Source organism: Entelurus aequoreus, linkage group LG11, assembly GCF_033978785.1.
Source record: "Entelurus aequoreus isolate RoL-2023_Sb linkage group LG11, RoL_Eaeq_v1.1, whole genome shotgun sequence".
Classification (NCBI taxonomy): domain Eukaryota; kingdom Metazoa; phylum Chordata; class Actinopteri; order Syngnathiformes; family Syngnathidae; genus Entelurus; species Entelurus aequoreus.
The window spans coordinates 59,086,973-59,111,567 of NC_084741.1; the positions used below are offsets into that span (position 1 = coordinate 59,086,973).

The following is a 24,595-nucleotide window of genomic DNA, read 5'->3' on the forward strand; positions in this document are numbered from 1 at the left end:
TGGCTTTTAATGCCTCACAGTCAAACACTTTTATGTTAAAATACTGAACAGATGTTTACCTTATCCCAATAAACATCTGTTGGCATTAATGCCTCACAATCAAACACTTTTATGTTAAAATACTGAACAGATGTTTACCTTATCCCAATAAACATCTGTTCAGTATTTTAACATAAAAGTGTTTGATTGTGAGGCATTAAAAGCCACAAAATGCAACGGGTTCATCAGACCCACATCAAATCCGAGTTTTGTTGTCCAATAGTGCTTAACCCTTGTGTAATGTTCCATACTGAACAGATGTTTATTGGGATAAGGTAAACATCTGTTCAGTATTTTAACATAAAAGTGTTGATTGTGAGGCCACAAAATGCAACGGGTTCATCAGACCCACAAACGCTGGCTGAGTCAATCAATCAATCACTCAATCAATCAATCAATTCCTTTATTGTCATTGTCATAATAACACTTAAGTCATACATGTCAACGAGATTTGGTTTGAACTTTGTCTAACAGCAATATGAACTTTGCACGGAAAATTTCTCTGCCAGTTTCTGCATCCCACAGGGATTCTTCTTTTGTGTTTCTGCACCTGCGGTTCCCACACAAGGTTGCCACATTGTTTGTCAACACTGTCTGCTCTCATTTTCTCGCACATTTGACCCTCTGATGTTCTGTGAACCTACACTCTGTCCTCCTCCTGTCTAGGCTTTCTGTGTGTGTGTGTTTGTGTGTGTGTGTGTGTGTGTGTGTGTGTGGTACACAGAACATCAATTTCCACACTTCTATTAGCCCCGGGTCCAGTGGACCCGGACATCTTATATGTAATAGAAATGTGTAGGGGGGGTGTATGGTGTGTGGTCATTAAATATGTATTCTGATGTATGTTTATCACAGAAAATGAGCCAAAATCAGTGAGTTTCAGTTTGAAAAATTAATTAGTTGTATCATTTTTCTTTTAATAAAAACTGAAAACGGGTCCCACAGACCCGAACACCACACAATAAATATTAACTGATCCGGAAAGCCGGCCAAACTATTGGCACGCAGTAGGAGGCGTTTGTGTCAGTGAGGGACAGGAGGACACTGGACAAACTGCTGGCCATCATGGACAATCCTGCCCAGCCACTCCACCTGACAATTAAGGGACAGCCGAGTTCATACTCCAACAGGCTCCTTCAGCCTCCTTCCCGCACTGTGCGATTCAAGAACTCCTTCATTCCACACTCCATCCAGCTGTATAATCACTTGCCATATAGCAATAGATGATATCTGCCTATTACCTGACACCTTCTATGTTAGCTACTTCTATTTTCTGCTGGATTTACTCTCTATTTTATGCTGCTGCTGTCACATATACTGTAATATTGTACATGGTCATTGTTATATATTGTGTATATGTTATAGACATAATATAATATATCTGTATATATAATATACTGTACACATGTTATGTTTATATTCGTATATATGTTAGATTTTTTATCGCTATATTAGTCTATTTATACCTGCATTGTCCTTTCCATCCTTACACTTTCCATCATTGTATCTGAGCTACTGTGTTGAATAATTTCCCTTGTGGATCATTAAAGTTTGTCTAAGTCTAAGTCTATTATGTTTTCTCTCCAGGAGTTTTTTGACACTCCAGCATACAAGCAGTCGGTGAAGACTTGTTGGAACGCTGTCTCCTACAAGTTACAGGTGAGAATAGTGAAAGTAGTTTGTATTGAAATTGGAAATCAAAATAAAAACATGTTGATGTTGTCTATTTTTTTTTATTTTTTTTAGATAGGACTGTTGGCGGAAATGTTAAGACTTCAGCAGATTAGCCTGATCCCACCTGAATTGACTGTTGAAGCCATGATTGATCTGCTCGTGGAGGAGAACAAGAAATCACTGAGAGTAAAGTAAGTCCATGTCCGCTTTTTCCCCACCACCATGTAAACAACAACAAAAAATCTCTGTCCAGATCAGCAGAGTTTAAAAAAAAAAAAGTATTTCTACATAAAAAATAATTTATCAGTTGGTATTTTGATAAGTGGGCAGCACGGTGGTACAGGGGCTAGTACGTGTGCCTCACCATACAAAGGTCCTGGGTTCGATCCTGGCCTCGGGATCTTTCTGTGTGGAGTCTTAAAAATGTTAAGTATCAGCATTAGTATGAGCAATTGTGCCCCTGTCACTACTTAGTATTGGATCGATAACCAAATTTGTAGTATCACCCAAAACTAATACAAAGTAGCCAACCAGAAGAATAAGTGTCTCTTATAGACTTTTGTCATTTAGGCAGCACAGTGGAGTTTGCATGTTCTCCCCGTGACTGCGTGGGTTCCCTCCGGGTACTCCGGCTTCCTCCCACCTCCAAAGACACGCACCTGGGGATAGTGTGATCGGCAACACTAAATTGGCCCTAGTGTGTGAATGTTGTCTGTCTTTTGTGTGATGACTGTATTATGATGATAGTATATATCTGATAGTATATATCTGCATCATAAATGATAATGATAAATGGGTTATACTTGTATAGCGCTTTTCTACCTTCAAGGTACTCAAAGCGCTTTGACAGTATTTCCACATTCACCCATTCACACACACATTCACACACTGATGGCGGGAGCTGCCATGCAAGGCGCTAACCAGCAGCCATCAGGAGCAAGGGTGAAGTGTCTTGCCCAAGGACACAACGGACGTGACTAGGATGGTAGAAGGTGGGGATTGAACCCCGGTAACCAGCAACCCTCCGATTGCTGGCACGGCCACTCTACCAACTTCATCATGAACCAATTTAAGTGGACCCCGACTTAAACAAGTTGAAAAATGTATTCGGGTGTTACCATTTGGTGGTCAATTGTACGGAATATGTAATTCACTGTGCAACCTACTAATAAAAGTCCCAATCAATCAATCAATATCTGTGTTGGCCCTTGTGTGGCGACTTGTCCAGGGTGTAACCCGCCTTCCGCCCGAATGCAGCTGGGATAGGCTCCAGCACCCCTGCGACCCAATAAGTGACAAGCAGTAGAAAATGGATGGATGGATGGATATTGACAAGTTCCACAACTGGCTTGGTGGCACATCATTAGGCCTCCGCTTATCAATGTACAAGTGGACGGCTGTTTATGACGTCCCGTGCTACGTTTCCTACTTGCAAGTTAAAGTACCAATGATTGTCACACACACACTAGGTGTGGTGAAATTTGTCCTCTGCATTTGACCCATCCCCTTGTTCCACCCCCTGGGAGGTGAGGGGAGCAGTGAGCAGCAGCGGTGCCGCGCCTGGGTGAACGTGCTCCCATAAATCAATCAACTTGATTTTGGTCAGTAAACATGTGATTTGCTTTGGAACCAATTACAGTGGGCCTGTGCCAATACCTTGTGTGCATGTGTGTGCAACACAAAAGGGGGCAGCGTACAAAACAAAAGGAAAGTGAAAGTCAAATAACATCAAAGTGAAGTAAAATCAGAATTTCTCAGTGTAAAAGTGGGAAAAGCTACATTAGCTGCGGTCCAAGCCGCTCAAATGCGGCAACCATCATCAAGGATAAAGCTTAAACATGTAAAATGATCTGCTCCCATGAAATAGACAGTGATAACAATGCAGCGTAGCGGGCTTAATTTTCAGACTTCCCTATTTTCGTTTGCCCCTCCCAGTGTGGAAGACAACAAAAATGTTAATAAAAGTAAGGGGTTATTCTCATTTGCATTACTATTTCATTTAATTATTGTATTTAACTGTTTTATTACTGTATTTTATATGCACTTCTTGTGTTCTGTGTACAGTACAAGTGACTTACTGTAGGTGTTCATTTAGGTTTAAGTTGTGACTTATACTAAACTAATATTCGATTTACACCTCAGTTTAAGAACAGAACGCGTTCGTAACCCGAGCACCACCTGTGGTGACATTATATGTACGTTGTTGTGAACATTATTGTTAAAATAGCACACATTTACATGCAGTTTGGAAGACAGTATGAATGTTTTTTGTTTGGTTTTATGTCTACCGCTGAATGTAATGAAACCAACACATGTAAATTTGGGTTGCGCGATGTAGACGATATTCGATATAAATTATATGAATTTGTTTTAGAGTTTTTATTACTATCGTCATATCATGATAATGCATGTTGTCTCCCGCCAATTTGACAGCGACAAGCGGACGACCACGTCCTCAACGCATCGTATCAGCATTACCAGTGCAAAGCCGTGTTCTCGAGGCAATGTTTCTTCTAAGTATTATTATCACAGGAGGCGAGGAATAGTTACAGATGCTTTAGTGCACACCATAGTTTCTTCGATGATCAAAATTGGATCTCGAAATGATCATTCACGGGTACATTTCGTCTCGCATTGACTATTGCAATTCTCTTTTAACTCTTTTCAACAAGTCAACGCTAAAGAGACATCAGACTGTACAAAATGCGGCTGCCAGACTTTTGACCGGTGCACCCAGAAGAGCCCATATCACCCCCGTTTTATCCAGTCTTCATTGGCTTCCAGTTAAATTCCGCATTGAGTTTAAGATTTTAGTCCTGACATTCCGTGCATTGCATGGTGGGGCCCCTCAGTACATCACTGACTTGCTATGCCCCTACTCTTCAGGGCGCAGCCTCCAGTCTTCAGGCCACGGTCTTTTAAAGATCCCAAAAACTTGTTTTAAAACCTGTGGACACCTGGCATTCCAGGCTATAGCTTCCAGACTCTGGGACAATTTGCACCAGTCCCTTCATGATCTTAACTATATTGAAACTTTTAAGAAACATTTGAAAACATCTCTTTTTAGTAAAGCTTTTATTTAATGCACCTTTAACTAACATTTTTAATCCACTGTGTATCATTTTTATGATGTTCCCCTTGTTGTTTTACTTCACCTATGTTTTGTACAACGCGTTGTGATTTTATCTGTAAAAGGCTCATTATAAATACAATTTACTTACTTACTTACGATGTGTAGTGTATGGCGTAGGAGGATACAATAAACTATGCTAACTTCTAAACTGGAGCTTTTAAATGTAAACAGGGACGATAATACAGTGATTATTTCAATATGTTTGAATGTCACAGAATAGTTTATTTGTTGTTTTTGTTAATGATTACAAATTCAGTAAATACGTCACTGGACACAAGGGCAAAACAAAAGGATTTAAATCAGAGCCAATTGTAGTTTGTGCTTATGTTTAGTTATCTTTTGCTCCAAATATTGTATGTAATATAAAGGGATAAGAAAATAATACACATATTTATTTGATATTATTACACCGCCATCCTGTGTTTTTGTGTGAGAACAATTTTGATCAGAAATTAAAACAATTCAATGATCTTCAACATTTTAGGAATCAGTACCAGTGTTGACATGACCGATACTGCCCCTGTAACTACTTGGTATTGGATCGATACCCAAAACTAATGTGAAGTATTGAAACATCAGAGGAATACGTGCTTATTACATTGTAACAGAAGCATAGATATAACCATGTTACAACAGAAAGTAACTAAATATTAACAGTAAATTAGCAAGGAGATTAATAATAGTTTTTTTTTTAGAAAATAATACACTGGAAATTACACAATATGTTACCCCCTCAATAGCAGCCAAACTCGTTTTAAAATTGTTCTATTATCATATATATGCCAAATAATATATTGTGATATATAGCGTTATCACAGGAGTCTGCAATATATATTGCTATATAGATTTTAGACCAGCTATTCTCAAACGGTGGTACGTATACCCAAATAATCCCTTAATTAAATATTCAAACACAGTGTTATTGTTCAAACTGTGTGTAATGTTAGAGTGGCCAAAATATTATATATATTTGTTAAATAAAACCTCTGCCTAGTTTTAATGAATATGTAGGCCTACTATGCTACTGTATTTTATTGTAGTACATGGAGAGCCAAGTGTTTTCTGAGGTGGTACTTGGTGAAAAATGTTTGAGAACTACTGTTTTAGACCATATAGCCCATCCCAAATGTAAGTCAATAACTTTGTTACTTCTGTTCCTTTGTTAAATAAGGTTCAAAGTTTATTAAATGCTCCGTTATTGTGACAAAAATCTACTCTTGCGTGCGGACGAAAAGTCAAAAGAGTGTTTTTTAAATATCCATATTTGTGTTGACATGGCCATCTAAAGTCTAATAATGTTAGACCACACCTGTCCTTAGTGGGATTCCCTTGGTAGGAATAAGTTTGGACACCCAGAGCTTGACTATTCATTCTACTGTGGACGTGAAAAGTTAAGATGCTTGATGACGCTGATGCTTTCTTTGCAGGCTTTGGGAGTTTGAAATGGACGACGATTTTGAGTCGGAGGCCAGGCTGGTAAGTCTGGACCCTAACGTTGCAGTTAGCTGATAAATTGCACCAGCCTGTATTCTATAAATATATCTTGTTATTGCATCTTGTTCTTGTGTCAGGTCTTTGAGGTGAACACCAGCATGAAGATGAGAGACGTTGAATTTGAAGCCAGAAGTCTCCTCGACTGTCCTGAGAAGATCCCCCTTCAATTAAAGTATGTCTCCAGTGATGCATATTCATTATTAGGTCTAGTATGACATTTATGACACAACAATTGTCAACCATATTTTTTTGTCCCCTCCAGACAATTTCGGATAGTCAAAAAAGCTCTGAGGTTGGCTGAGAGCTGGGAGCACCAGCAGACATGCTGCTCTCAATTAATCAACATGCGAGATATGGTGATAAAGGTGGTCCCGAAGGTCTTGCAGTGCTTTTGGTTGCCTCCTCCAAACACTCACTTTACTATGCCATCCCGGTGCCTTAGTAAAATGGCAGCTGGGGTGACACATGCCGTGGTGGACCGCGTCTCCTGCACACTCTCCTCGGTCCAAATCCACTTTTCCTCCTCCATCAGAGACAATTTGGTTGCGTCTATCGAGGAAAAGGTTAGACAGACTTTTATTTCAGAGGACCTGGTTGAAAACATTCACAGTTATCAACCAGAGTTCCTCAGCACCATCACAGATGTGGCCGTCAGTGAAATTTGCACATGCTGTGCTGGCTTTGTGCCCATCCCACCTTCACCCTCACCTGAGCAGTCTTCAGATACAATTTCGCTGTCTGAGGACGTTGTTTCCGTCGAGGAAGAAAAAAACTCAAACGACAAAGACGCTGATGATTTAACGTCAGAATATCATCCACCTCCTCCAGGCCAAACGAAAGAAAACTCCAGTCATCATGTGTATACGAATATGAGCCTCATTACTAAATTATTTAATTGGATGAAAAAACTCTGATGCTGGTGATGGAGTTTGTCTGGGAACACAGAGACTGTACATTATTTGTAAATAGTATAAATTATTGTTTTAATTTGATGTTTGTATATAAAGACATGTTTTTCTACTTCATTATACAAATAAAAGAGTGGTGTGCTGTGTGATACTTGTTTTGTTCAGTTAGTGTTACCAGTTAGGAGTAACTTGGACTTAGACTTAGACTTACTTTTATTGTCTTTCAAATATGAACTTTACAGTAAAGACAAGAACGAAATTGTGTTGCATTCCATTAATTGATTAACGTGGACCCCGACTTAAACAAGTTGAAAAACATATTCGGGTGTTACCATTTAGTGGTCAATTGTACGGAATATGTACTGTACTGTGCAATCCACTAATAAAAGTTTCAATCGATCAATCATTGCATTAGCTCGTTGTAGTGCAGGATAAAAGAGCAATATTGTGCAGCTATAAATAAATACTTGACAACATGTAAGAATGATTAATCACTCACATGTTTTTTTCGGGACAATTCTGTTTGTTTGGACACCACTGATATACGGTAAGTTAATCGATTGCACTGCAATCTGCCTGAGAGGAATTGAATACTGTAGTTCAGTGGTTCTTAACCTGGGTTCGATCGAACCCTAGGGGTTCGGCGGAGGTCAAAACACACGTGACTCAACGTGTAAATAAAAACTTCTCCCTATCGGCGTATTACGGATACGGCAACAGCAGAAGTCACACTGATTTGCAGGTGTGTCATCTGTTGTGGGTTCATGCACTGTGTTGGTTTCGTTCTTTGAACAAGGTGATGTTCATGCACGGTTCATTTTGTGCACCAGTAAAAAAACATGGTAACACTTTAGTATGGGGAACATATTCACCATTAATTAGTTGCTTATTAACATGCAAATTAGTAACATATTGGCTCTTAACTAGTCATTATTATTATTATTGCAGCACCAAGTTCCTGGGGGTGCAGATAACTGACAATATATCCTGGTCCCTACACACCGGAGCTCTTATAAAAAGAGCTCAGCAGCGCATGCACTTTTTGCGTCGAAAGAAAAGAGCACAGCTCCCTCCCCCCATTCTCACCGCATTCTACAGATGCACTATAGAGAGCCTGCTGACCAACAGCATCTCTGTCTGGACTGGAGCCTGCAATGCCTCAGACTGGACGTCTCTCCAGAGAGTGGTGAGGACGGCGGAAAAGATCATCAGGACTCCTCTTCCTCCTATCCAGGAGATCTCAAAAAGCCGCTGCCTGACCGGAGCTCAGAAAATCTGCAAAGACTCCTCCCACCCCCACCAAAGTCTGTTTTCACTGCTGGACTCTAGAAAGAGGTTCCGCAGCCTCCGAAGCAGAACCTCCCGGTTCTGTAACAGCTTCTTCCCTCAGGCCGTAAGACTCTTAAATGCATCATAAGTAAATTATCCCCTCAACTCCCCCCCAAAATGGATTAACTCGCTGGAATAAAAAAGACAATATAACATACATCCATAAACGTGGACGCATTTGAAAAAGTGCAATATATTTATCTGTACAGTAACCTATTTATTGATTTATTTATATATGCACCTTATTGCTTTTTTTATCCTGCACTACCATGAGCTTATATAACGAAATTTAGTTCTTATCTGTACTGTAAAGTTCAAATTTGAATGACAATAAAAAAAAGGAAGTCTTATTAAGTATTTATTAATGGCCTTATTATAACCCTAACCCTCTAACCCTGGCCCCAACCCTCTAACCCTAACGCTAACCAAATAACTCTAAATTAAGTCTTTGTTACTAAAGTGTTACCAAAAACATATAACTTTGTCTTGAATTTGAAAAAAAAAAAAAAACATTTTATTTTTCACTAAGGAAGGGTTCGGTGAATGCGCATATGAAACTGGTGGGGTTCGGTACCTCCAACAAGGTTAAGAACCACTGCTGTAGTTGAAATATAAACTACAGCTCCCAGAATGCCATTCGCTTCCCTAAACCGGAAGTTGATCAATTGGTTTGCGGAAATATTGCAGCTTTCAAAGCTACCTTGTAGCGTTGTGCTTTAAACGGAGCGCTACTTGATTTATTTTCCTCCAACACAATATACTACATTACATTAGCTTGCAGTCTTTATCAAAACATGCCATGTCGTGTTGTCGCAATTACAGACATGTCATTTTGACAGCGTTGCATATCTTCCATATGTTTTAAACGAGGCGTTTCTCAGTGTGTTCTGGTCTAAAACGTATCAAAATATGTTTTTATTCAAAAGTATTAAGTTGTACACAATGCAATGTTATTTTCAGTTGCAGCGGGTTTGGATGTAGCGTCAACTTTGATGGGTGTTTAGAGAGTGCCAAGTAAATGGAAGGCATCACAAGGTAACGTATGTTTGGTGAAGTCATTTGCAAAAGGAAATGTCATTTTAATGTTCCTTCTTGAATTGTTACGTGCCTCTAAATTCTGAGTCATTGTGTGACGTAATGTTTGCTTGTTTTGCCGTGGCGGTTAACAAACGGATGTTTAGCAAGGCGTGCTAACTGTAGGCTAGCGAGCTAACGCTTGCTAACCTCAGCTATTTAGTAACTTCACCAAGAGCACATTAAACAGAAAACTATACTCTTTGCCTCACAGATAAACATCATATAAAACCTAAATATAATATTTATATGTACGTTCTGACTGTACACATAGTAGGCTATGGTATATGTCTGGTAAAATTAAACGGTGTCAAAGTGCCGTGGTCGACATACAACATACTTTCCAAGCTGAACATTGTACTGCTGCGGTTGTGTAGTATGCAATTTAGGAACTGGGTGCTTGAATAATGAAGGATATAATCTGTAAAACGACTACTACATATTACTGTTAATAGAAAGTGTCAACCCCTGTGTGAAACTACCGTCAGTAATGCAGTATTCATAACCTAAACCATGGGTGTCGAAGTCATTTTAGCTCAGGGGCCGCATGGATTAAAACATATTCCCAAGTGGGCCGGAATGGTAAAATCATGGCATGATAACCTAAAAATAAAGACAACTCCAGGATGTTTTCTCTTTTTTTTACTTTGGCCAAAAATAGAACAGGCACGTTCTTAAGTTAAGTTAAAGTACCAATGATTGTCACACACACTCTAGGTGTGGTGAAATTTGTCCTAGCTGCATTTGACCCATCCCCTTGTTCATCCCCTGGGAGGTGAGGGGAGCAGTAGGCAGCAGCGGTGGCCGTGCCCGGAAATCATTTTTGGTGATGTAACCCCCAATACCAACCCTTGATGCTGAGTGCCAAGCAGGGAGGTAATGGGTCCCATTTTTTTTATAGTCTTTTTTGATTGATTGAAACTTTTATTAGTCGATTGCACAGTACAGTACATATTCCGTACAATTGACCACTAAATGGTAACACCCGAATACGTTTTTGAACTTGTTTAAGTTGGGGTCCACGTTATTTAATTCATGGTACAAATATATACTATCAGCAGATTACAGTCATCACACAAGTTAATCATCAGAGTATATACATTGAATTTAGGGCTGGGCGATATGGCCTTTTTTTAATATCTCAATATTTTTAGGCCATATCGCGATACACGATATATATCTCGATATTTTGCCTTAGCCTTGAATGAACACTTGATGCATATAATCACACCAGAATGATGATTCTATGTGTCTACATTAAAACATTCTTCTTCATACTGCATTATGTGGGCTCTGTACCGAGGATGTCGTTGTGCCTTGTACAGCCCTTTGAGACACTTGTGATTTAGGGCTATAAAAATAAACATTGATTGATTGATTGATTATTATATGCTACTTTTAAACTTTCAGGCAGAGAAGGAAATCACAACTAAATCAATTTACCAAAACTGTATTTATTAAACAGTTATTAAGCAGTGGCACAAACATTCATGTCATTTCCAAAACAGAAAGTGCAAGATTGTCAGAGACATTTAAAAACAAGCGATTAGTTGAAATCATGATGTCACACAAGACATTTCAATAAGTGTAGAATAAAAATGAGCTACGTAATAGGAAATCAAATAGTGTTCGTCCTTCGCTATGTGGTAGGTTCCTGCGGACATTATCTCCTTTTGTTGACTCTTTTTATCATACGGTGTTGATGTGGAAATGTTTGCCTCTGCATTTTGATGGTGTGGCACCGAACGGAGATGTTGATATGCGGTGAAGGCACTCATTCTCTAGCAGGTGACTTTTCAAATGATGCTGCATATTAGCAGTAATGCTACTTTTTGTAGAAACGCTTTCGCCCCACACTTGACAAATTACGGTTGTCTGTTCGACATATTCCCACTTGAAGCCAAACCAACGCCAGAAGATGGACCCCCTGCTGTTTTTCTTGGGAATTAATTCTTCCTTCATTTGTTACCATATTCGCACTTTCTTTCTGTCGTATTACCATTTGCATCAAAGCTAACTTTAGCCATGCTGCTACCTCTCAGCTCAAAGAGGGCGTATACGTATGTGACGTATGACGTTACAGTATGTGACGTGTGTAAGAAGGTGCGCTTGCTGTCTGAGAAAGAGAGACAAGACAGAGTGAGAAGAGCCTGTAGTGTAATGCCAGCAGCTAAAAGCAACTGCGTGAGAACGTATACTCGAATATCACGATATAGTCATTTTCTATATCGCACTGAGACAAACCCGCGATATATCGCGTATATCGATATATCGCCCAGCCCTAATTGAATTATTTACATCATTTACACTCCGGGGGGTGGCATGTGGAGGGGGTTGGGGCGGGGGAGTTAGGTTTGGTTGATATCAGCACTTCAGTCATCAACAATTATATAATCTGAGAAATGGACATTGTAACAGTGTAGGTCTGACTTTGTAGGATATGTACAGCGAGCAGTGAGCATAGTGAGCTCAGAAAGCATAAGAACAAGTATATACATTTAATTATTTACAATCCGGGGAGGTGGGATGTGGTGGGGGTAGGGTGTTAGTCTAGGGTTGTAGTTGCCTGGAGGTGTTCTTTTAGTGCTGTCTTTGGTATGACTCGGCCGGGGTTTGAACTCGCAACCTACCGATCTCAGGGCAGACACGCTAAACACTATAATCCTCTGGACAAAACACTTCAAGTGTGCTGAAAATTTTGAGGAAATTGGTGCAGCTTCAAAAACACAATGAGCTTAGACTTTGTCTCAGTGTATCTACAAAGCCAGGATTAAACTTTACGTCACAGTCTTTCTGGGATTGAACAAAAACACAACATAGACTTAGACAAATTTTAATGATCCACAAGGGAACTCTTCTAGGTATCAAATACCTCCTTTGTCATGTCCACGTATCAATCCAGTGCTAACTCAACAAACCTTAAGAAACGGAGGTAAAAAATATTCAAAAGGGTTAAATTCACTTTTCTCGTGTTTGACGGAGACATTTTGGGGCAACGAGGGTGCCAAATGACGCTGTGTTTGAAGCAGAAGACATCAAATGACAGGTTTTAAGTTTCATGTGGGTCGAGGAGGAGGAGCCACAGTCACCCTTTACTGCGTACCTCTTGCTTGGCCCCGGTATAAACCGTTTGCTTGCCTAGCAGAATTGCTATTGTGACATCCAGTGGACACATTTAGAACAGCAGTCTCTTTCGTAAAAAAAAAAAAAGCAGCTCATTTTAATACTTAGCAAACTCATCACGCGGGCCGTATAAAACCTTTTGCCCACGTGCCGTACGTTTGACACCCCTGACCTAAGCTAAAAGCTTAGATTGTTCTGCAATTTAGTACGTGTGGAGGCAATATAAAGTGCTGTTTATCATCTACCGGTACATTAGGAGTTCTCAAACTACTTTCTCCACATAAAGCCCTTGGCTCTCCAACTACCACCATAATGACCAACAATAAAATACAGTATCATAGTAGGCCTAAGTATTCATTAAAAACAAGGCCAAGGTTTTATCTAACAAGTATATTTAATATTTTTGGCCACTAACTACACAGTTTGAACAGTAACACTGTGTTTGAATATAGGAAACTAAAACCGTGTGCTTTAATTAAGTGATTCTTTGCTGTACCACTAGATGGAGCCTGCAGTGTGAGAATCACTAATCTACATATTCACAACTGAATCATCATCTGTATTTCTTTAAAATGTGTCTTGGTTAGAGGCAAAATGCTTTTTGAAATTTTTTGATAAAACACACGTTGTCTTGATCTGCTGCCTCGCTATTATAGTGGAAGGGAAACACTGGACCCTTTTCTCATTCAACATGTAATCAAGGCAGCGAAGATTCTCCGATGCTTTTTAAAATAATAGTCACCTAAGTTAGAATTAATTTAGATGAATTTAGATTTACTTCTCACTCTTCTATGTGTTTGTCTCTAACCTACAGATCATGCATGCAGCCGGGCCTCTAACCTGCACTTTTTACACCCCAGCCCTGCAGCCTGTGTGCTCCCAATAGTTGGAGGTTCTTCTCCCTTCTCCCTCCATTTATTTCCCCACTGCACTCCCAACAAGCCCAGGGTTCCCTATGTTCACTCTGTTGAGCATGTTTTACTACATCTGTCTGCGGCGACGCTCCAGGAGCGGGACTCGCGGCGAGGCGCTGACCAGTCGACGAGCTGTGGAGTCTGGCCAACGGGCGATATTGCCAGTCAGCGTGGAGGTGGAGCAGTATGTCAAGGAGGTTTTGGACTTCAGCTCTCATTACGGCAGCGAAAACAGCATGTCATACACGATGTGGAACCTGGCCGGTGTACCCAATGTCTATCCCAGCTCTGGGGACTTTACACAGACTGCTGTGTTCAGGGCTTATGGAACATGGTGGGAACAGTGTGCCAGTGCTCCACCACGTTTACGACGCACCCCTAAAAACTTCTACAGCCAGGATTATATCGAGCTGGGCTTTGAAGAACCAGTTTACCCGACAGCTGTGGAGGTCCTTGAGACTTATTACCCTGGGGCCGTCGTCCAGATTCTGGCCTGCTCACATAACCCCTTCTCCCAGAATCCACCAACGGATGTCAGGTAAAGACAACCATCTGATTTGAAAAGCTATCATCAGACCCTAAATTTTGAGTTGTAATTAATGTATTTTGAATTAATATTGCATGTTGGTCATGCTTGCCATAATCAATGACTTTGAAACAATTGTTTCTATCATAAAGTAGTTACACCTACTTTATTTACACCAGTGGTCTCAAACTCGCGACCCCTGCGCCATTTCATAGTTTAGTGTAATTGTGGCACGCGCACTCTGGGCGGCTGATAGTTAAATATATTATGGCTATCTTAAATCCCACCAAAAAGAACACTACAATATAAATGACAGCAGAACAAAAACACATTGTACAACACAAGGAGCAACTTCCTTTAAGCAAGCGAAAGTGTCTCTGACAATCTCTTGGGGAAGTTAATACTGTGAAAATATAACATTTTTACATTTAATTTGAACTTAAGGGCTACCACAGTTCAGGGTCACTATAGCTGCTGGCAGAAGTAGTTAACAAATGGTTAAAACGGGACTCTGAAGTGAATTTGAGGCCTAGCCTGTCTAGCTATCTAGTCTGAATAACTGGTTATTTACTTTATGGATGTTACTTTTCATAGCAAACATCCAAACGATAAAGTAAAGCGGCTACAACTTCCGATTTAGTCTCCTGTTGACACATCAAGTGTACAATTTTTGAAATATATTTGATACAACAACAACACTATGTCACTATGATGAAGTCAATTGTCTTTCCCTATGGTGAAATGACATAATACTTATATTCACCAAACCCCCTTTTAGCTTACACAACAGTTAATAGGAAGAGGAAAAATGCTAACTGGTAAAAAGAGTGTTTCATGTTGATTAAAGGGACAAGCGGTAAAAAATGGATGGATGGCTGGTGGGTGACATTGCCTAAAACTTATATCCACATTTTTAAAAAGTCATCAATAATACATTTGATGGTATTATAAAAATGCTGCATTGATTTCACAAAATAGAATTTAATGTTAATAGTTTAGGTACATCATATAATTTAGCGTCATACATTACAATATAAACAAACCAATTTTAAAATAGACTGTAATACAAACCAGGACATGCAATGGAAATAGAAGAAATTCAAAAGCTAGTATAGCTGAATACTAAAAATGCAGCAGGCTATTTTAAAATTTGCCGGCATTATAAGCGGTAGAAAATGGATGGATGGATGTCTTTATTAGACAAGAAAAAATCAATACATTTTCATGACATAACATGAATAAAAAAGCTTACATCTCAGCTTTGTGTTATTTGTACTTGTCTGATAACATTTAGCATTTGGATTTTTTTCTTATAAGTTGTACACTTAAGCATTAGCGTGTCCCCTGGTTTGATTTTACTTTAGCATCAAAACAAGTTTGTATTTCTATGTTTAATAGTAACACTATGCGGACATGCCGCTTTTTCATGTTTAGTAGGCACATAATGTGCGTGTAACAAGAAGCGTATGTGCCAGTGGCTACAGCGTATTTGCTATACAGCGAATAGTTATTGCGATGGTCTTTCCTACATCTGACACTAGAGCTACTTAACACATTTTACAATTTGCATACATCTGTCTAATCGCAAATGGGAGGGAACATTTAGAACTGCCAAGCCCTGTAAAACTGTCATGGTCATCGTACTGATGACATTTTATGTGAAGAAAATTACTACAGCAAATTAATTATCGGTATATTGATTACACACTGCTTGAGATGTAACAATAAACAGTAATAATGATGACAGCGTAAAACTCTCGACGGTTAGTATTTCCGTTGTAAATTAAAATGAACGAAAAAAAACGTGATTGATAGCCGCACTTAGAAAAACTCAGACGGACTGGCACTAGCTCGCTATCTTAAATGCTAACATGAATATAACAGACATTAAAGTCTTTGCCCATTAAGAAAAGACATACCCCAATTTAAACTTGTATGAACACATTACTGTCTCAGCAGCTAAGATAATAAATTGTGCACATTTACCTACAAGCTGTGCTCTCTTAGAACAGAGTGATCGATATCTACTTGGAGGTGTTTTACGGTGCATACAAGGAATGCTGAACTGAGTAGGACACCTCAACGCCTGCCAGAACACTCTCATCAGTGACCAATAAGAAACACAAAAAATGCAAAATAGTGGGCTTTCTAACCGTTAGTCTATTTATTTTAGTTATTGAAAAAAACCAGAAGACATCAGTGTGTGTATAAGTATGTTTAATACACATTAAACAATACTGCGATAACAATGATAACCATGATATCATTGGTCATGCTAAATGTGTGCACAAAACAGGAATGCCCTCTTCTGTTGTCTCCTAATAAGAAATGCTATCTATTAAGCAGTTAGGCGACAAGGACTAAATTGCTGCATCATAATCAGCAGTTCTGGACCTTTTACGTGCCGCACAGATGTAATAGAAGCTATCAGGGTAGATAGTCCCATCAATCAACTTCTATTAATATTCTGTCCTTTTTGTTTAAGTTAAACTAACAATGTGTCATGAGGCGTAGTGTCATCCATCACATTCTTTTTCTAGTGTGTGCGCGCCTCATTGGATGTGTCTGCACGAGGCGCGGCACTGTTGAATTGGCAGTTTATAATGAAAAATGTGAGACAAACGCATGGTACAGGTTTTTGCGACTAAAGAAGTAATAATCTCACACCCTGGGGTTTGATGATTGACACAAATCAAATACGATGAGGATATTTTTCGGGGGAGAGTGTCTTAAACTAACCATTTTAAAATACAGGTTATTACTGACAAATTCTAGCCGTTTAAAAATAATGAATGGTGGATTGACTAATTAGTGCACATCAACTTTCTCTAATGCAGGTGGGAAGTATTGTGGTCGGGGGAGCCTACCAAGGTACTGACACCTCAGGCACGGCAGTTTTCACCTAACATCAAACACATCAGTTTCCCTACCAACCTGCTGCGCCTGGAGGTCAACAGCTCTCTGCTTGATTACTACACCGAGCTGGACGCTGTCGTCTTACGTGGTGTGAAAGAGAGGCCCATGCTGGCACTCTACAAGATGCCTGTCATCAACATCATTGACCTCAGTGATGGCGAAGAGGACCTGTCTGATGTTGGAGGTCCATTTAGACAATATGGAAACAGCAAGATGGGCAATGGCTTCTTTGACAAACTGCCATACGAGGTGAATGATTAACTCTGGAATTACGATTAATGTTTAATATGAGTCACTTGTAGTTTAGTCAGTGGTTGACGACTTCAGTGCAGGCAGTGTGTCACAGTGGTCATCCTGCACAATCCAGCCCTCAGTCCAACTAGGGTCCACAAATTTCCACCAATTGAGTTATTTGAGCCGTGCAAACTAAAAGCCATGGGCTGTCAATTCATTGTACAGCACAGCTTTAGTAGGATTTACACAACATATTCCCACGCAATCACACTAGCTGGGAGCCGTTACACCCATTTCATGATACTGTAAATAATTATTTAAACCCCTGCTGAATTTGCAAGTTTATCACCTTGGAAAAACCTCAACAGTCCATCAGTTTATGGCAGGTTTATTTTAACAGGGAGAGACAGAATATAAAAAACTCTCAACAGAAAAAAAATAATGATATTAAGGTTAAAAATGTATAGGTATTGGACTGAGTAAAATGTTAACTCAAGCAAAACATGACATGGTACTTTGTGGAGAGACACTTGTTGGCAAGCACAAATGTCAGACATCTGTGTAGTGCTGTTCATAGGGCTGCCTTCAAAGATTCAACGATTCAATTCGGAGGAGTCTGATTCGACCATTAACTTCGCAGTCGAATCAGAATCAGAATCAGAATCAGAAGTACTTTACTAATCCCCAAGGGGAAATTAAAGATTTTCAGCACAATCCCATTCAAGAGCAGACAAACATTACAGGGAGACAGAACAGGATTGCTGACGGGTGTGCCAACTTCTGGCGCCCCTTACCAAAAAGGTGGGAAACAACACCCTGATATTGGGGTATCTAGGCGGGTCAATACGTGCTGGGTCCCTAGCGTACAGCGGGGAGTGTTGGGAGGATACATTGATTGCATTCATTATGTTTTCTTTAAATATCAGAACAATATTCTTGTGTGGGGAAAAACAGTTTTTTAAAGTGTAAGATACATTTTGGTTTCGTCTGTCACGTTAGCTTTACTCAGCGGTTGCTGCTTCCTGTGTGTTGGCCTCCCACAGTTCTTATTATATAAATTATATTTGTCTGCAAAGAAGAATATTTTACTAATAGTGTTGGGAGGATGTGTCTACACGGGGGATGTGAATGAGGCTTGTCACCTACGCTGTCAGACATGTACGTAGTTTGCTGTGCCATCAAAGCCTCTGGCTGGCTGAATCCCGGTGATCGGAGAAGGCGCGGGACGCACAACCTTGCACCGCAGTGTAGCGCTCCTCTTGAAAAAGATTATCATTCTGCTGGTTCACCACAAAAACTTTGTTAGAACTTTTACTTTTTCTATTCAGTCAAGTCTTGGCACTGCTAGAGCCAACAAGGCCCTCACAAACTGTCCTTTTTTAAGTGTAAAAAGTTGCAAATGAGATCTGTTTCTTCACTCTAATGAAAAACTGTTTTCCTTCCTTGATTATGTTTATTAACTTTAGAATTATACTCACATATGCGTGCGAGAGCCAGGGTTTCCCCATAATGTAATAGATTATTGCGGTGCGCCACGACAAAATAAAATCTGCTACACCTTAAAAAAGGGGGTATTTTACGCTAACTCAAATAAAGGCAATGTATGAATGGGAGTGTGTGTGTGTGTATGTATATTTGTGTGTGTGTATGTATATATATATATATATATATATATATATATATATATATATATATATATATATATATATATATATATATATATACATACACACACACACTCACATTCATACATTGCTTTCATTTGAGTTAACGTAAAATACCCTAATTTTTAAGGTGTAGCAGCTTTAAGTATTGCAGTATCGGTATTGCAGTTTCAAAATCCTCACAATAATGCCATTCGTGTGACGATATCAAATGAAAACTTGATGTGTAGTTTTTTTCTGGCGCTTTTGCCGTTCTTGAAATTAAACTACCGTACATCTCCCATAATTCTTTGCACATCGTGGGACCAGCAAGGTGGGGGCATGGAAAAGGAAGCATGCGGGAGAAGTGTGTTCATAACAGATAAATGGAATTATTTATTACGGACATTTCCTGTATATTTTATAAAAATCCGTCCACATTTTGAGTCATGCTGCAAACAAACCCTGGTGAAAACAGAGCCTCTTCAGTGGAGGTAATAAAGTCTGCTTACTGCAAGGCAAAGCGCGTCACCTTTGTCTGGAGCGCTTACGACGCACCACACGGAGGGAAAGCATCTGGTGGGAGCACTGACACTGCACACCTTGGGTAATAAGAGTAATATGAGAAGCTACTTGATAAACCATCACGTGGAAAATATATTTGAAGTCAGCAAGGCTGAACGTCAATTTGTGAGGTATTTACATGAATAAGTTAAATTGGGAGTTAACTTTTCTGAAAAACAGTATTTTCCAAGTGATATTAAAAAAAGTCCTCGACAGAGGAAACTACTTTTCAGAAAGTAAAAGTTGAAAGACACCGAAGACAACATTACTGTTTTACACTTGTTCCACTGAATGATTACATTGTCATTTTAAAGACACTTAACTGTGAGTTTTTTCTTTTAAATGTTTACCTCAAACAGTGGCTGTTCCCGCACAATTATTTGCACTTAAAGTATATATGTTTGTAGTAATAAATACAATTAGAACATGTAAGCATTATGTTTGTGTTCAATTATAGTGAGTGTGTTTATCCTAAACATTTCTTCAAATTCCATTTACGCACAGTATTTTTTTTACCAAGTCTTTTTTTGGGGGGGGGACAATACCACAATAATATTGTACTATGGCCTAATACAGTGACAGTGACTGAGATTTTGTATCTTTTTGTGGCTGTTTAGGAGACACGAACATTAGCGTGTATCTACTTTAGCCTTATTTTTCAACTCACTTAGGTAAACAACCTACACAACTAGAATCTGTGCAATTCGGTTCGGAATTGCGTGTAAATGCCACTGCTGAAACGGGCAAGCCGCCAACACGCGTGGGTGGAACTGAAATGCTAACATTTGCATGCTTACAGGTAACGTCTGTCACATACCTAGTTACTCTGGGGTAAACGGTTGCAAAATAAGCGGAAAAAGTTAGCATGTTATGGTTAGCATGCTAACATTAGCATGTTAACAGTTAACAGTTAGCATGGATCACACACCAAGTTATATGACTCTGGGGTAAACTGTTGCAAAATGAGCTGAAAAAGTTAGCATGTTAATGTTAGAATGCTAGCATTCTAAAGTTAGCAGGTGTCACATACTCTGGAGTAAACTGTTGCAGAATAAGCTTAAAAAGTTAGCATGCTAATGTTAGCATGATAGCATGTTAGCACTTAAGTAACAAGAGCAAGTAGCTTTTGTCTGTTAAAATCAGTTGAGAAATGTGGTGTATGTAGAAGTTTGCATACTGGCAATTCATTTTCAATGGGGGAAATTCCAGGTAGTTCAAGGTAATGCAGGAATTTTCGAATTCGGAAAACATGCTGGCTTGAATTTCCATGGCGGATGGAGTGTGTGGATGGTGGAACAGTTCAAATCGAAAATAAGAAATTTGGGATATGCAGAAGTTTGTATATTGCCCATTCAATGTCAATGGGGAGAAATTCCTAGAAATTCCGGGTAATCAGGGAATATTCGGAACGGGTAAACATGCTGGCTTAACGTCCAGGGTGAGTGGAGTGTGTGGGGATATGGAGAGGTTTGTATATTGCCCATTCATTTTAAATGGGGAACGTTCATAGTGACCAAAAATGTTTCTAGTTTGTTTTTGTTTGATAGTTTGAATGTCCTGACAAAGACGGATGTTTTGATGGCGGAAAGGTTGAAATCGAATGAAAAATGTGGGAGTAGCCAAAATATAAAAAGTTGGACATACTGCAATTGAAAAGTAGGAATTCCTGGTAATCAGAGAATAATCAGAACCAATAAACATGTTGGCTTGAACGGCTGAAATCATATAAAAAATGTGGGATATGGGAAGGTTTGTAATTGCCTATTAATTTTTTAATGGGGAAACGTTCCTGGTAATGTCGGGAAAACCATGCTGGCTTGAATGTCAAGGATGAGTAGAGTGTGTGGATGGTAGAACGGTTAGAATCGGGGGAGAAATGTGGTAGTTGTGCAAGTTTTAAAAATTGCCCCTTTATTTTCAATAGGAAAAATGACTTGGAATTCCTGTAATCTGGGATACTTGGGTAGAGGAATAAGGTTAGCAACGGTGTCCTTGCCAAGCCGAACGTTTTGATACTTGGAACAGTTCCGATACGATGAAAAGTGTGGGAGAAGGCCGCACTAGCTGAATCAGAATAACCACATGGCATTCACATGATGAACGCAACTGTACCACAGCATACACGTCATTACCCAGTCCTTCAACAATCACTATTTCTTAGGAATCAATGTACATATATAAATATATATCTTCATATATTACATATAGCTTATTATTTGCGCATTATTGAGTAGTGATGCACCAAAAATTAGGCTGCCAAAAGTTTTTGATCACAGAAACAGCACTGCCGGATGTTGTGAAGATGTAAGCGATACGCACGGGATTGTCTGGAGCGAAGGCATCATGTCTGCGATGTGGACGTAAAATAATATTTCCGAGTTATACTCGCAGACAGCGTTCTACAAAATGGACATTAAGCGACAGAAACAAAGAGTGTGTCAACACGAGTACAGTCTCCAATAACACCAAAACAAGATGCCAGATTTGTTGGTAGTTGTTTTTAATAAAGAAAGTCACTAAAAGGATTGGGGAAATCTCAAACGTAAAAAATTCTCAACACAGTACATTGTACAATATGAAGCAACAAATGGAAATATTGAGGAAAACGATACAATATAAGAAAACATCTATGTTAATACTAAATAATAATGACACATATTTGGTTTTTAAATGTATGTATAACATTTTATTGGCCTTTTTAAAGAAAATGTATGCATGATTGCAGCTTGTGCAAATTATGACGGCATGTTGACCACACCCCCACCGCAATCTGGGGTAAACCCTGAGAGCACATCCGTGTGACCTTAGAGACACCTAGTGACTTGTCAGTATATACTGATTGATTGATTGATTGAGACTTTTATTAGTAGGTTGCACAGTGAAGTACATATTCCGTACAATTGACCACTAAATGGTAACACCCGAATAAGTTTTTCAACTTGTTTAAGTCGGGGTCCACTTAAATTGATTCATGATACAGATATATACTATCATATATACTATCATCATAATACAGTCATCGCACAAGATAATCACAATGAATTATTTACATTATTTACAATCAGGGGTGTGGAGGGGGGGGGGAGTAGGATATGGACATCAAGTAGTGGACATAGAGAGAGAGAGAGAGAGAGAGATCAGAAGGCATAAGAAAAAGTATCTGCATTTGATTGTTTACATTTGATTGTTAGCAATCCGGGGAGGGTGTTAGTTTAGGGTTGTAGCTGCCTGGAGGTGAACTTTTATTGCGGTTTTGAAGGAGGATAGAGATGCCCTTTCTTTTATTCCTGTTGGGAGCGCATTCCACATTGATGTGGCATAGAAAGAGAATGAGTTAAGACCTTTGTTAGTTCGGAATCTGGGTTTAACGTGGTTAGTGGAGCTCCCCCTGGTGTTGTGGTTATGGCGGTCATTTACGTTAAGGAAGTAGTTTGACATGTACTTCGGTATCAGGGAGGTGTAGCGGATTTTATAGACTAGGCTCAGTGCTAGTTGTTTAACTCTGTCCTCCACCTTGAGCCAGCCCACTTTAGAGAAGTGGGTAGGAGTGAGGTGGGATCTGGGGTGGAGGTCTAGAAGTAACCTGACTAGCTTGTTCTGAGATGTTTGGAGTTTAGATTTGAGGGTTTTGGAGGTGCTAGGGTACCAGGAGGTGCATGCGTAATCGAAAAAGGGTTGAACGAGAGTTCCCGCCAGAATCCTCAAGGTGCTTTTGTTGACCAGAGAGGAGATTCTGTAGAGAAATCTCGTTCGTTGGTTAACCTTTTTGATTACCTTGGTTGCCATTTTATCACAGGAAAGGTTAGCCTCTAGAATGGAACCTAGATAGGTGACCTCATCTTTCCTGGTGATAACAATGTCACCCACTTTTATGGTGAAGTCATTGACTTTCTTGAGGTTGATGTGGGACCCAAACAGGATGGATTCTGTTTTACCCAAGTGTATGGATAGCTTGTTGTCAGCGAGCCAGGTGCAAGTTCTACAGAGCTCAGCACTGAGGATTTTCTCCACCTGTGACTTGTCCTTGCCGGATACCAGCAAGGCAGAGTCATCCGCAAACAAAAACAATTCACAGTCGCATGCCGATGACATGTCGTTTATGTATATTAGGAACAGTAAAGGTCCCAATATACTGCCTTGGGGGACTCCACAGCTCACAGAGAGGGGGGGGGGGGGGACACGGTGCCGTTCACCTCTACTACCTGCTCCCTCCCCTCCAAGTAAGATTGCATCCAGCTCCATGAGTTTTTGTTAAATCCGATTGCTCTGAGCTTATCCAACAGTATAGCGTGGTTAACGGTGTCAAAGGCCTTCTGAAGGTCCAGCATGACCATGCCGCAGTATTTGCCCGCGTCCACCTCATGTTTGATGTGGTCGGTCAGATAGAGAAGGCATGTGTCAGTGGAGTGGTTAGTTCTGAAGCCGGATTGGAATTTGTACATGAGTTTATTAGTGGCAAGGTAACTATCGACCTGTTCATAAACAATTTTTTTCATTATTTTCGAAATGGAACTGAGAATAGAAACAGGTCGGTAGTTGCCAGGTACCAATTTGCTTCCTTTTTTAAAGAGGGGAGTTACTCTTGCAATCTTAAAATCTTTTGGTACTTGGCCTTGTGTAATTGATAGGTTTATTATGTGCGTGATGATCGGGGCAATGATGGAGGCAGAGTCCCTGAGGAATCTGGAACTACTACTACATATCACTATATGTTTGTCTCTTAAAACAATGCCATCGACGATGGGTAAAATCTAGCGAATCAGATTAAAATATTACAATTATTAGTCGAAGACAGCCCCTGTTGTACATATCAAATTTTGGTCGGATTTTGGTTCATTGCTCTTTAAAGATACTCAAGTCCAGAAGGTTTCAAGGAAGTCATTTGGAAACTCAACTTTTAGCTACTTCCACAGATTTGCTTTGTGATTAGAGCCCCAGTGACTAGCTAACAATTATTAGTCGAAGACAGCCCCTGTTGTACATATCGAATTTTGGTCGGATTTTGGTTCATTGCTCTTTAAAGA

At 39.6% G+C, this 24,595-nt stretch overlaps 2 protein-coding genes across 6 annotated transcripts in view; both read left to right on the forward strand.

Annotated features, from left to right (window-relative positions):
* Positions 1 to 7,425, forward strand: part of LOC133660291 (uncharacterized) — a 78,536-nt gene extending 71,111 nt beyond the window's left edge. For both annotated transcript variants that reach the window (XM_062063628.1, XM_062063627.1), the window contains exons 2-6: positions 1,627 to 1,698; positions 1,786 to 1,904; positions 6,274 to 6,322; positions 6,418 to 6,512; positions 6,603 to 7,425. In XM_062063628.1, coding sequence (XP_061919612.1) covers positions 1,804 to 1,904; positions 6,274 to 6,322; positions 6,418 to 6,512; positions 6,603 to 7,254 — 897 coding nt within the window. In that variant the 5' untranslated portion in view covers positions 1,627 to 1,698; positions 1,786 to 1,803 and the 3' untranslated portion in view covers positions 7,255 to 7,425. The remainder of the gene's footprint in view (positions 1 to 1,626; positions 1,699 to 1,785; positions 1,905 to 6,273; positions 6,323 to 6,417; positions 6,513 to 6,602) is intronic.
* A 1,808-nt stretch (positions 7,426 to 9,233) lies between these two features.
* fbxl4 (F-box and leucine-rich repeat protein 4) overlaps positions 9,234 to 24,595 on the forward strand; it is a 30,359-nt gene continuing 14,997 nt past the window's right edge. For 3 of the 4 annotated variants that reach the window (XR_009827805.1, XR_009827804.1, XM_062063637.1), the window contains exons 1-3: positions 9,234 to 9,612; positions 13,589 to 14,226; positions 17,052 to 17,379. Coding sequence is in view for 2 of the 4 variants with exons in the window: in XM_062063637.1 (XP_061919621.1) it covers positions 13,730 to 14,226; positions 17,052 to 17,379 (825 nt within the window). In the remaining 2 variants the exon portion in view is untranslated. Of the gene's footprint in view, positions 9,613 to 10,426; positions 10,528 to 13,588; positions 14,227 to 17,051; positions 17,380 to 24,595 lie in introns of all 4 variants that reach the window. The other variant, XM_062063638.1, reaches the window with a different exon arrangement.